This window comes from Carassius carassius, chromosome 16, assembly GCF_963082965.1.
Source record: "Carassius carassius chromosome 16, fCarCar2.1, whole genome shotgun sequence".
Classification (NCBI taxonomy): Eukaryota; Metazoa; Chordata; class Actinopteri; order Cypriniformes; family Cyprinidae; genus Carassius; species Carassius carassius.
In genome coordinates this window covers 17,030,837-17,044,954 of record NC_081770.1, presented here as the reverse complement: position 1 = coordinate 17,044,954, position 14,118 = coordinate 17,030,837, and the positions used below count along the sequence as shown (strand labels likewise).

Sequence of the window (14,118 nt, the reverse complement as noted above, 5' to 3'; positions counted from 1 at the left end):
TCTTAATTGTGAACATTATGGAACATTTTGCTCCGTTTTGGTTGGATTTAGGAAATTGAATAAAATAAATTACTTTGTCTATCCTCTCAGGATGACTGAAATTAGAAAAATGTGTTTTTTAATTTTTTGTAGCATGAACACCATTAAACCTATGCGAGCTTCGGATCTTCCAGTGTATCTCTATGGCGATGAAACCTAAAGATGTCCGAGTGCCATTGGCTCATCTGTGCTGAGGGGAGGGGCTTACCGATAGGTCAATTATTACATTTTTTATTTTTTTTGCTTTACTTAATTGGCGCAGAATTTTTTCATAATTTTTTACTTACAGTAGGTTATTTGACAACACAGGATGCAAATGGTCTATGAATGCCGTAATGCTTTCCTGGAAAAGCTATTACCATCTATTGCTTATTTCTCTGAGCTTTTCTCAATCTTTCTTTCTCTATCTCTCTTTCAGCATGCTTTAATTTGATTGTGGGCCAATCCACGCCTGATCTTCCAGGCAAATGCCCTCCCTGCGTTCTCAGCCAAGAGAAGACTCTTGTTGAAAGCACCCAAGAGGTCTGCTGAATCCTGACATTTGGGATGAGATGGCAAAATGTCACAGTCATTAGAGGGAAAAATACGCTCAGTCAAACAGCCCCGGGTAATTTTCTTTCTTGCCAAACGGCTTTGTAATTTATTGTTGGAAGCCTCACCTCGCATAAATGATTGCAAGAAATGTACAGCATTGCATTACTTCTCCTAACAACATCCCAGCTAACCTTTAATCAATGACAGACGAGTCGTTCAGATAATTACTTGTGAAGATTTCAAATATGCAATTGTATTTATGTAACCTCTACAACACATTGTAAACCTTTCTAAAATGATTGCTTCGAGTTTACAGATTGTATGTTTTTGATTTTGCAAAAAAAAAGTCATTATCTGGGAGTACAGGCGAAACAGTTCTTTGTTTTGATTCACTAAAAATAACCAGCTCATAAGAGTAAATCATTTAGGAACCAGACTAGACCAGTCACTTTGAATGTTTTGGATTTTCTCAAAAAAAAAGCCAGGTTCATAAGAGTAATTTGTTAGGGAATTTAACTACACCGATCAAAATTTAGTCTTTTATTCGCTAAAAAGAATCATATCAAAAGAGCCATTGCTTGAGGAATTCGACTACACCAGTTGCGCATATGAGGAGAACATTGTTTGAGATATATTGTGTTTTTTTATTCAGGAATAAAATCATTATCATAAGAGTCATTCTTTATGGAATTTATTTTCATTGGTCGCTTTATGGGTCTTTGATTCTCTAAAAATGATCACCTCTTAAAAGTCATACCTTCCTGAATCAGACTATATCAGTTGTGCTTTTTATTTTGAATCACTAAAATCAACTGGTTTAAAAGAGTCATTAGTTGGGGAAACAAACCACGGTGGTGAACTTTATGCTTAGTTTGATTGGATAGAAAAATTGGTTCATAAGAATAATTTGTTCAGAAATGAAACTACACTGGTTAGGGTGGTTATGATTTTGATTGACAAAACAAAGGCATCTGCTTGGAAATCTGACTACATTGCTTGTTACAGTCTTTAACTTACATAAAATATCTAATTTAAGGATCTCTAAGAGTCATTAGTTTGGTAATCAAACCACAGTGCTGGCATGTCATGTTTTCAATTTGATAAAGAAAGACAATTTTCTCAAGAATCAGAACACAGTCAGTCACACTGTATGTCTTGGATTCGCTAAAAGAAAAATTGCCTTAAAAAGAGTCAATCCTTCAGGAATCGTACAGCATTGGTTGCACTGCTTGTTTTAATTCACAAACTAGTTCATAGTAATCATTTGTTCAGGAATACTACCACAACCGGTCTGGAACACAGGACCGAATTTGAACAGTAATGTGAAGAACTGTAGGTGCTATTTATTGCTTTCCCCTTGTCAAAGAACAATTGATAGCAATTCCCTTTATAAATGAGTCCCCAATGGTATTTTACTCCAAGTCAGAAAGAATTGGCTTTAAAATGGATGGTTTATTTACTGTTTGAATGCGTCTAGTCAGTCCAGGGTCAAGAGTCTATTTCCAGAGATGGTTTGGGTGAATTGCGCTCTCTGAATAGACTTATATTTACGCATTCACTTCCTGAGCTTTATCATCTTTGTAAGCTTTTCCGAAAACACTATAAACAATGGGTATGACGTTCCAGTCTACAATGTTCATTTTACTAGCAAGACCATAAAGAGTATCCACTAATAGAGTAGTCAGAGCCAAAAGAAGTCACATGAAAGAATAATTGATTGGATGTTTTGGTATGAAGACTTGGGAAAAATGAACATGAAAATTTAATTAGATGTCTGCTAAAGCATGAACGGCTTCCTATCCATCTTTTTGATCCAAATCTGACTTGAAAAATGCAGAACATCGCCTCACCAGAATATCTATCCAGATTCCAGACTCACAGGAATGTAAAGTCCCAACCAGAGCGCGACTGGAATGTAACAAGCATTTTGCGCGTATCCAATCGGACCAGAATACCTCCTGAATTACCTGGTTAATAAAGAAAATGATGAATCATGAAGGAACGGGACCTCAGGCATGATCAGAATTCTTGTGCCTATCCATCACAAAGAAATGTTATGGAATTAGAACACTGAACATTCCGGAGGACAGGGGGCCACCTGTTCAGAATGCAACCGCTTTAATGAGGCTAAAACGAACGATGCGGTTTGGAATACAGCATATCTCGGAGCTCTATGTAAACTTAACCATCCGCTACCAGGGTGTTATCAAAGGCAAACAGCTCTCATAACATCAGACTTCAGATGCCAAGCTCATCAAGATGCTTCAATATACAAAAGGGAAGATGATTGGATTTGGAATGGTGTAGTTACAGTACGTAGGTAAATAGCTGAGGTGAAATTGAAAGGTTCATAAATATAAAAAAATGAAAGCTAGTCTAAAGAAAATCTTTATATGCTTACAAAATAAAATGATAACATTATATTATATAAAATAAACAAGTATATGTATAATTTACATAATTAAAAATCCATAGATAATAGTATGGGTTTTGTATACATACAATAACTCATTTAAAAGTAACTCATATATAACTCTTATAATAAATCATACTGTGCACAAAGGATGGGTGTAATACTGCAACCAAATGCGACAGAGAAACTTCAGATTCAAATTTTCCAAAGCAATGAAAAAAAATGTAATAAAAGAATAAAAATAAAAGGTATCAAGTACATGTGTTTCAAATACTGCTGCTGTTGTTGTTCTTTCAATAAGCACATTTAAAAGGTGTACAATAAATGAAATTCCACAGGAACATACAATAATAAACTTTTTTTTTTTCAAATCATGGCATCACATAAAATATAAAAAGGTGTTATAATTTACCCAGTTAAATTAAATAACTGATTACTGATTAAATAAAGTAAACTGACTCCAATATATTTTTCCACATCATGCTAAAGTTTTCAGACTATGAGCCATTCATACTTAAAGGACTGATTGTGGAAATGGAATGTTCAGAAACAGTTGCTCAGCCTTTTCAAACTTCTTTTGCCCCCAAACAAAGAGCTAACTTTTTTTAAAGTATATCAGGGCCTTTACTACTAATCACAGAACCGGCTTTAGTATGAGATGCGCATGATCATCGCATTCGATTACTTGCACAGCCCTAGTCTTTTAAGTGGATACAAACAGCTGAGAAAGAAAACGTAACAGTATATTTGATCCGGACAGCTCTTAAAGTGACAGCAGTCTAATATTCCTGTTGTCTGTCATTTATGTTACTCAAACAAGAAAAGAGATAAAATCTCTCACTGCTCTTGACTAAATCACTTTTGTAACTTTAATAAGAAATATATATTTAATTGTCATATATATCACAGTGAAGAATATGCAGAAAAATGTGCGTTTTTATTATTTTGTACTATGTATGTAGCATTTCTTGTTTATTTGTTCTACTGTAGTTCTTTCCTATTGCTTGTAATTACGTTTAAAAGTTTCTCCTTATTTAATTGCTGACTGATTACTCAGTGTTCTTTTTTTATTATAGCATTCGTTTTTTTGTGATATTTAAACTTGTGACAAGAATTTATAAATGTCTATGGTACCAACATTTTGTATTTCATAAAGACCTTATTTAAAGCAAAAATAATAATATATTGTGATGCATACCGTTAACATAGAATACAAATACTTATATCATGACATAAGATTTTGGTCATCTCACCCACCCCTACTGTGAACTTACTACACATACTTAAACAGAAAAGTACCCATAATGCACTGATATGCTAAAACCAATGTCTATCACTGGATATGGAATAGAAAACAACTATTATTTATTCTGTTTGCACTGATATTCTGCACACTGGAATGCACTGGAATGCTAAAATGCCCTACACCGCACGCAAATTATGCTAGCATGCTAATCCAAACATATTTAGCCATGTTTCCTAACTCTAACTCACTTTAAAATACTCAAGGACTTGGCTGGACTTCTCACAGACTTGTTCTGTCAGATTTAATCACAAACTACAACTAAACTGGAGATTCTTATCAGTTTCATTCATGAAAACACCACGTCAAGAACTGAAGTAGCCTTTATGTTCTGAGCGAAACTTACTATAACAACAAACTGGTCCTTAGGGTTTCAGGCCTGAAAGTGGCATTGAAACCAATTTCAGATTTTACAGGAAAGTTCCAATCACGAAGAAAAACCCATTAAGGGTGTTGGAATAGCGGCTGAATGGTTGAGTATAAGAGACATGCTCTCAAATGGGATTGTCGCGCCACTCGCCCTCTGCACAATATTGTCCACTTTCCCCGGAGACAACCTGAAGGGAATGATGGACAGGTAAAATTGACCTGTGAGTTTAGGAATGGTGGCATCTTTTTTATACAGTTTAGATGCCTGCTGTGGCTTCCTGCATTTCGGTAGTTTAGCGAGAGATGGGAAGCAAAAATGATAGAAAGAAAAGAAACAGTAGGGGGGAAGGCAAGCTGATGAGTGGGAGGAAGACGAAATATTTTCTTTCTTATTTGTAAAACTGCATAAAATGAACCCACCAAGGATTTTCTATCTCTCTAGTGACGAGAATAATGAGCCGAGTTTTTATTTTCTAGTTGAAAGGCTTTTTTCTTGTGCGGGAGAATGTATAATATCAGATTTGTTCTGCATTCTGGCCAACATATTACAGGAACAGTTCATCCCAAAAAAAAAAAAAAAAGACAATTCATCACTTACTCACCCTTAATGTCTTTCTGTATGACTTTCCTTTGTGGAGCACAAAAGGAGATTTTTTTGTCTTTATTCATAATAAAAAGTAAATGGTGACCATAGCAGTTAAGCAAGATTTTTAAGCCAAGAACAGAAAATATAAAAGATCAGATTTTATATCTGATCCAAAATCTAATTTAAATAAGAAAATAACGTTTTTGTTAGAGAAAATGTAAGATTACCATAATGTCAGAATCCCAAATGTTGCCATTAATATAATCTGTAATGAATAGATCTGAATTATATTTGGAAAAAAAAATGCTAAATATTCAACAGTGATCCCAGACTTTTGGATTGTATTTGTTACAGAAATGAGTTTACAATGAGGTACCTCAAACTGCTAATTTTCACTTACCTTAAAGAATTGTTATGTTATAAAAATGTAAATAAATCATGTGAAAGAATGTCCCTCTTTTCTTTGAAGAAAATATGACTTTGTATGAAGTCACTGAAATTGTTCAAACTGTAAAGATGAAAAGTGAGTATTTTCTGTATTGGTGTTTGATGCTAGTGTTTTTCCTCTCCGTGTGTTCTGAGTGACAGTGTGTGTTATCTCAGTGAGGGTTGTGTGTAGTGTTTGGCTGCACTGAGCCTGTTTTGAGCCATGTGTTAAGAGTCGTGTTGCTTGGAATGAGTTTTGCAGGTGATGTGAACTGTTTAGCTCAGGTGACTGTTGCTAGTGCAGACTGTAGTTAGAGTTTTGCACATGTAGATCCAGTTGTGCTCACTGTCATTTAGCAATCAAAAAAAAAAAACTGTAATTAACATGATTTAAAAATAATTAAGCATATATTATTCTCAGTTAATGCTGACTTTTGTTAAACAAGTTGTATCTGTTAAACATTAGTTAACGGACCTAACATTACCTAACAATTAAAAGTTATAATTTTATTAACTAACATTGACAGATATTAATAAACACTGTAACAAAAGAAATGCATTTACTAAAATGTACTAACAATGATCATTAACTAACATTAAATAATGGGACCTTATTGTTAAGTGTCACTGAAATCTCTATTACTTTTAAATTTTTAATACTTTTTCAGGCCTGGAAAAACTATTTAAAATACATAACAAGAAAATATTTATACTGCAACTCGGTCATTTCAAAATATAATCTTCCCATATTTTGCAACTGACTCGCTCACATTAACTTTAATTTCAGGAAGTGATGGGATGATATATCAAGCGTTCAATTACTGAGTAATCCATCACAGAATCTATCATGCCGTGGAAAACGAATCATAGTTGCTGGATTTATACTGGCCTCCCTCGGCATCCTCCCATCACCTGGTTTCCCCAATCATCAGATAGATTATACCTGACAAGATCCACCGCTGGCACCACAAGACACCAGATCAGACAGCCCTGACTGAGAGCTGTGAGGTAAACGTGGCTTGTTGTCTTGAGCGTTAAGGAAATAAATTGACTTCAAATGTCTGCTGTCAGAACTCACTGTGCATATGGAAAAAGTTACTGTAGGAAATTATGACCTTTGTTAACAAAACCTGCTTGATCTCAGCTGTGAAATGTTATTTATTACAGGTCTTGATAACATTCTGATGAATTTAAGCAATAATTCCAATTGTTTTCGATTCATTCATGCTGTCGTTTGGTTAGGATAAGTCAAAGTCTTGAAATACGGTTCTGAAAAGGTTACTGTGATGAATGCTGATTGATCTTGTTAACACATTTGAACTATAAGACAAACTTATTCGACGTAAGAAACTCATGCTAGTATGTAATATTTTGACATACATTTAAATTTGCTAGATGCTAACACTCAGAACAGATCTGAACATTAGTATCTAGCTAAAATAGGCAGTTGCCTTCATCGTATAACTTATACAATTACACATTTCTAGCATGCATTTGGCTAAAATCTAACAAAACTTCTAACATTTAAATGAATTCTTCAAGTTTTTTATTATTTCTTAAAAGTTTCTTAAAAGAAATACATTTAACTACATGCTAATAATATCCTGCTAGAGATGTGTATATACATGAAATCTAACAAAGCTTCAGTGTTAATATTTATCATTATCATCTAACTTTAATTTAATATATATTTAATATTCTATATTTCTTAACTTTGAAGCAGTTTCTTTTGTTGTGCAAAAGAAACTGAAGCCAAAGCTGTATGAGCTCACATGGGCTACTTGCATATATAATTTTAACATACTATAATTTACAATCCACAAATTCTTAACCTGCATACTATTTATAACAGAGAGTATGCAAATTAGAATGCAAGTAGGAGAGAGAGAGAAAGTGAGAAGTCTCAGCTTTTCCCTCAATAGATCTAAACAATACCACTGAATACAGTAACAGCAACATAAAGTGTCAATATACTACTTCCACTTATAATAATTACTGTAAAATTAATCAAAAGTGTTGCGGTTAGGATCGAAGAGTCACAGAAAAATAATCAAATTTTAGTTATGCTACCAGAAGGCAGGGAGAGGTGAAGGTCATGTTTCACATTGATTTCTAAAGAAGCATGTAAAATGTGTCCCACCACACCAAGGCTATTTGAGAAAAATGTCAGGGCTCAGACAGTCCTTAGGCAAAATCTGTTGAAAATCTTTTATAAATGCATCATTTAACCCTTAGGGGCAGAGACGGCCAGTTTAAACCAGACAGAGAGACAAAACTGTCAGCTTTCTGTCAGCAAGTTGAGATAAAATACACCTATTCAATTTTATAAATATCTAGAGATTACAGAGCTCCTCAATATTTTTTGTACAAACAAATATAAATAAGCTATCTTACAAAAAAAAAAAAAAACGCATTGGCTATGCGACTACAAGTGACATTTACACAAAAGAAGTCACAGCAAACCCAAAAAAAGTGGCTTACTGTTAGCTGGCGATAACCCCAGTTCCGCCCACTGCAAATATTTAAACCAAGCACATTAAATGGCTCAGTTTAGCTTGTTTTCTTTACTAGCCTGATGGCCTTGGAGTGCCCCACATGCTGTTTGGTTTATTTTAGAAGTGTTTAGATATGGCTGAGGCAGCTGCCAAGCTCTTTCATTCTTTGGAAGCTTCCAGAGTGCCTAGCCAACCACCTAGCTTTGAAAATGCTCCACTTGCTGAGTAAAGGTGGCAAGCTGCCATTTATGACTTGATAAAACTTGGCTTAATAGGAAAAGTCATATATTTATGGATTTAGGCTAAGCACATTTGTGTGTGTGGAATGCTAACTGTAAATGAGGATACTAAGGCAGAATTGTTAAATCACAATACAGACGGGTATTAGCTTGAAAGATCTATAAATTGCCATGCTAAGCTTAATAGCTGGCCTGTCAGTCTTAACGCTGAGCAAACCATCTCATTGTCTCCACAACTCAAAATGTCACCAGGCTCAGAAGCATTGGGCATAATTACAAAACTCAAAAAGACAAATCGCTAAATAATAGCAAGAGCAAAGGCAAGGAAAGGCCGGGTGTCCATCATGGACTACAGGCTGCAATTTCAAAATCGATTCACTCCCACAAAAGACAAGTGGCTATTCTATGACGTCAGGCCTTGGGAATAGTAGCCTCATCTCTACTTGATGAATGTGTCAGCACTTGAAGCACGGCGGGGAAACAATGATGAAGCTCCTTCTCAGCAAGAAGAAATATACAGAAACATTGTGAAAGAGATTAGAACGATTGCTCACAGAATCTTACCACCCACTCAAGTCTTGAATAATTTAAATTGAACACTTCCTGTTGTGAAAGGAAAGATAAAACAACGATTCCAGTCAGAGGTATATCACTTTAACTCTGAGGTCAGGGAATAGTCAGAATACCCATTTGGACTTAATGTGGCAAAAATGTCATTTGTATTGTTTATCCCAGATAAGATGCTAAAGCTAACGTTTTTGCTAAAGATAAGAATGGAATTACTACACCTTTCCTCTCTCTCGCTATCCAGCCTCAACAAATGATAACACATATCTTTCTACATGGACCGTCTCCTCGGATCTGCAAGTCCTGAGCTGACAGAAGTGGGGCGCTAACCTGTTTACTTATAAATGGGATATCGGTCAATGCTAGTAGATAGAGCATGTAAGGTAGAAATAGCTACACTCTCAATATTCTCTGCTGTGCTTTTTTCTGTTCAGAGTTCTTTCCCAATAGTGTGTTTCTGTCAGCAATAGTTTGGTTGAGTCAAAGGAGTAGTTCACCCAAAAATCATCCATTCATGTCGTTCCAATCAACTTCTTTTCTTTTCAATATAATAAAAGTGAAGGGGCTGAGGCCTTTCATATCATAAAATATTTCCATATGCAGTCTTCTAAAGCCATACAATGAGCAAAATTTAAGTTCAGATTTAAGAAAGCCATAAAGGTTTGGAACAACATGAGCTAAAGGGGTGAGTAAAATATTTTCATTTTTAGATCAGCTAATCCTTAAGGACTCCAAAGAGTTTATGATGCTGGACATTGTCTAGATTAAACAGAGGCATCTTGTACATTACCAGCCCTGGACATACTGTTCCCAGTGATAAAAAAAACTAATACAAGAACAATCTTTCTTCTTTCAGTCAGAATTTGAGTGTGCCAAGCAAAGTTTTGGCTGCTGTACTTGCAGGTTTCCATAGCTGTACAGATAAGAAAGGCAACAGAGAGCAGCTAAGTGCACTCTCATCAGAATTAGCCCCAAGCATTAATAAGAGGAAACGCAGATAAAAAGGACTGCATAAAAACGGGTTTATATCCAATAGTCCAATTTGTCCAATAGTTTGTGGACAAATTTCTAATAGTTATCCATTTAGGACAGGGGCATCTACTGCATTCAAAAAGCAAACACAACCACAATAGTTTTTAAACTATGCAGTTCAGACAAACCATCACATGCATGATTAAGCTTACCATCATAAGTTCCTTCTGAAAAGATTTTTTCTCCTTGGTCTCCATGTTGAGGCAATCTTCCTTTAGTTTCTCCAGCACTGAAGCAACCCTCTCTGGCTCACTATCCAGCTCTGCTCTGCAAAAATATGTCAAAGGAAGATTCACATAGCCCAGGGCATCAGCAAATGCTCGCCAGTTTCCCAGATTTTCCATAAGTATTGTCCTCACAGAGGCGTAAATGTAAGTGAGAAACTTGCAGGGCTTCAGAATTTGTTCCATCAGCATTGTGCTTGTAAGATCTGGCCCACAAAAGTAAATAGGCTTGACCTTTCCCAAGACAAGCACATTTTTTACATGTACAAGCCCGATCTTTCCCTGATAGTATCCAATGTACCACTCTTTGGTCCATAGTTGTCCTTTGAGTTTGATCTTCTCCTCACTGAGTAGGGCAATAATATCACCTTTTTTATATTCCAACAAGTACTGATTCTTGGTCTGCCTGATAACTGTTTTGATAAGTTTACCAAATTTCAAGTTGGTAATGCAGCGCTCTTGAAACTGTGGGTATTTGGTGGTGATGGCCAGAGGAGACAAAATAATTTTATCAACTTCCTTTTTCTTTAGAAATCGTCTCTGGCCATTGTTTCGTATCCCGGTTTTAGGTGGCGGCTGTGGTGTCTGAACACAAAATTGTGCAAGGATGCAATCCTGATCATCTTTTACCTGGACACGTAACGTGAAGTCAGAAATCTCATCTGCATTCCGAGATGTAATCATGTAGATGAGCCGACTCACCTTGCCTAATTTGATCTGAAACCCACGAACAACCCTAGCCTGATCATTTGCCTTGACCTCATAATTTGACATGTTGGAGTACATGCCTATCTGCAAGTCCTGTGGTCTACCAAGGATAAATTGATGCTTCCCCCACAGTTGTAGGGCAACAGGAGGGGCAGACTTCGCTTGTTTCCCAACTTCACTAACTAGAAGAGTCTTGGGGGCACAGTCATGGCCAAAAATTGCCACCACAGTCTTAAAAGATGGATGAATGTGTTTGGGCCCATAAAGACCCAGTGTAAGTTTCTTCATCATATGGTCCCAAACAGTTGAATTGAAGGAAATATGTTGGGTCTGGACAATAACTGCTACATACATGCAGGGCTCCAAGTTGTCCAGTTGAACCTGAATTGTATCACCATAAATGTAAGCTTGTGGAACAGGAGAGTAAGGACCCTCTTTGCAATCACTTCTTACACACAAAACCTCCGCCATTTGACTTTCTGTCCTAGTTGCAACGGAAACCTTCATCTCTAAGGTAATGAATGACTTAATCTCCATGTTGCTGAGTTTGATTTCAACCACTGGACTGACAGTCGAGCATCTGTCATTGTTTATCTCCAAGGGAGGATCTAGTAGAGCCTTCATAGAGATTTGTTGAGTTTCTCCCACTGCAACATGGCCTTCAGGAACATGAATACTGATATTCGTATCTGGTAGCTGGACTGCCCCTCCACAGCTGTCCAATTTGCAAACAATGTTGGTCTCTACTGGTTGTGTTTGACCCCAGCCTGGGCTCTGCCCAAGGGACTCGAGGTCATGGCAAGATCGTGCCAACTTTCGGTGGTTTAGCCATGCTGTCCTAAAGTCCTCTCTATTCTGAAACTGCTCCGGTGAGGGAGCTTTGAGCCCTGTAAAAAACCCTGATGAATGCAATGAAGGATTTGACTGTGATTGTAAGATAGATAACTCTGATAAACTGTAAGATCTCTTGCTTCGAAAAAAGGGATTGCCCTTGCGAATCATCTGCAAGGCTTCAAAATCAGCACTGGTGGATGTTCCATCAAAGACACTATTGCTGTACCCTTTTGTGTTGCTGGTGGTGGAGATGGGGGCTGAAGGCAAGTCAAACAAAAGCAAATCCATGCTGTTGCACTGGTTCACCTTCTCACTGCTGTTCTGATCAAGAACATCATCCATGGACCCATTTAGGAATGGATTGGTTGAGGAGAGCATGGAAAAGGGGTTGTTGTTGTCATAAGGCTTCAGCGACATTCCAGTCCACTCCCCCAGCAGGTCCAGCTCTTTTGCTCCCTCCTCCGAGCAGTCTCCAAGATTGTCAATCATCCCACTGTCACTTAAAGATGAGTTCCTGTAGTTGATCGGCTGGACATACGTCGAAGGGATGTATCCCATTTCTCGGTTGTTGTGGGCGTACCACCATTCCCCGCCAGATGTGTCCAGCACATAGAGATGATCCCCTTTGGAGAACTTTAGAGTGGTAAAACTGGATGGACAGTAATCCTTTATGGCAACCACTTCCCGTGCAGTTCCAAATGATGTTGAGGGAGCCAAACGCAAGGCACTGGGAGAAGGCACTGTAGAGAGAAACATATTAATAAGAATTACTAATTTGTAATGCAAATGGCACAACCAAATCAAATGCTCTCTTAGTTTATTTGCAGTACAATAAACTGACCTTTGACATCTGTAAGACTCGCCTCAGTCACTCCCTCATCAAGGTCAATAAGAGTGCCCTCTGATTTACATCTAGGGAGCACATTGTTGTTGTTGGTTACTCTGATCCTGTGGGCGGCCATCTTGCATTGTTTACGCTATTTCACCATTGCTCCAAACCTGACAATCAAACACTGGCATTTTTCCATTTTTTCCTGCTGGGAAAACAAAAAGGACAGGGACATTCTTGATTAGCTTTGTGTGACAGGACAAACGCTTGACTCACTGAGAATAATGAGACATGCTGAAATCAGATTATTGGATCATTAAGGCAAAACTCTTCAGAGAGATTGTAGCTAGAGATTAGTGTGATATAGCTAAAGGGACAAACTGGGACAAGACGTAACTTAAATGTAGTGCATGAGATTAAGAGATCTTTAAAGTTGATTACTTTTAATCTGTCTTGGAAGAGGTTTACACATTGTTATGTATTTAGAAGTTAAGTCAGAAACTGTTGGCTTAGGAGTCAAGAACATCTATTTCCAGATGTCAGATACTAGTAAATTCTGAGAGTCTCAAGTATGAATAATGCTCTTTGTTCATTTCATAACATTCACTCTTGTCGCAACTAAGTTTAACTAAAGAAATACATGTCAATTAGGCAAAATCCATCAGAGGTTACTACAATCAATAAGGCATCTTCAGCCATATCGAGGTGTTTTCATCTTCTCAAATGACCATGTGTTCCATCTATGACCTTCACTTTTTCTTTTACTTAATCTCTAAAAATAAAAACTTATTAGTGACATCTCACTGCTAACAAAACAAAGCTAGCATGAAATGAAAATGTACCCAATTTACTAAATGCACATTCTTGGTCTTCTTGTCTATGTTGCTCCAAACATTAAAACACCATCAAAGTCTTTTATCAAAATGTAATGCCTTTCTGCATTTTTGAGACAACAGTTCATTTTTAAATTTTTTTTTGCTACTATCACTAATCCCTCTTTCCCATATTTGATTTCATTTTGAATATTCTTTCAGTAAAATATACTATAATTTACTTACAGCTTTAAAGCAGCATAAGGCTCTATGGATCAATGTTATCACACAGTGTGCACATTTACTTAAGACTGAAAGTCACACTATCACAAATAAGGTAATAAAATTGTCATTTAATAATAAAAAAAACAACAACAATGTAATATGTGCATGTAATTTACAGACCTGATATCTGGATGAAACTGTCTTTTATCATTTAGCGTTTGATTTGCCGGGTTAAAAGATATCAAAGCATATCAAAGGACACCTTGAAATAAAAATCGCATGCATAAGGGCAGCAGGGGTTCCATCAATTAAACAAACTAATACACCCGCTAGGTGATGAATATGAATAAATACCATCCTAAAAGTGAATATATTACTTTTTGTGTCAGCATGGTTCCATAATAAAAAAAAAAAAAAATAAAAAACACCAACTTTTTGCAAACTCCTGTAGCGGTTTATAAAATGATAAATTTTTTCACCTTG

General features: G+C 36.5%; 1 protein-coding gene across 4 annotated transcripts in view; it reads right to left on the bottom strand.

Annotated features, from left to right (window-relative positions):
• LOC132159722 (SH3 domain-binding protein 4-A) overlaps positions 1-14,118 on the bottom strand; it is a 33,815-nt gene that overhangs the window by 5,680 nt on the left and 14,017 nt on the right. For 2 of the 4 annotated variants that reach the window (XM_059569308.1, XM_059569310.1), the window contains 2 exons: positions 12,611-12,806; positions 10,156-12,509 (listed from right to left, as the gene is read on the bottom strand). In XM_059569308.1, the coding sequence (XP_059425291.1) occupies positions 10,156-12,509; positions 12,611-12,731 (2,475 nt within the window). In that variant the 5' untranslated portion in view covers positions 12,732-12,806. The remainder of the gene's footprint in view (positions 1-10,155; positions 12,510-12,610; positions 12,807-14,118) is intronic. The other 2 variants (XM_059569309.1, XM_059569311.1) reach the window with 1 other exon arrangement.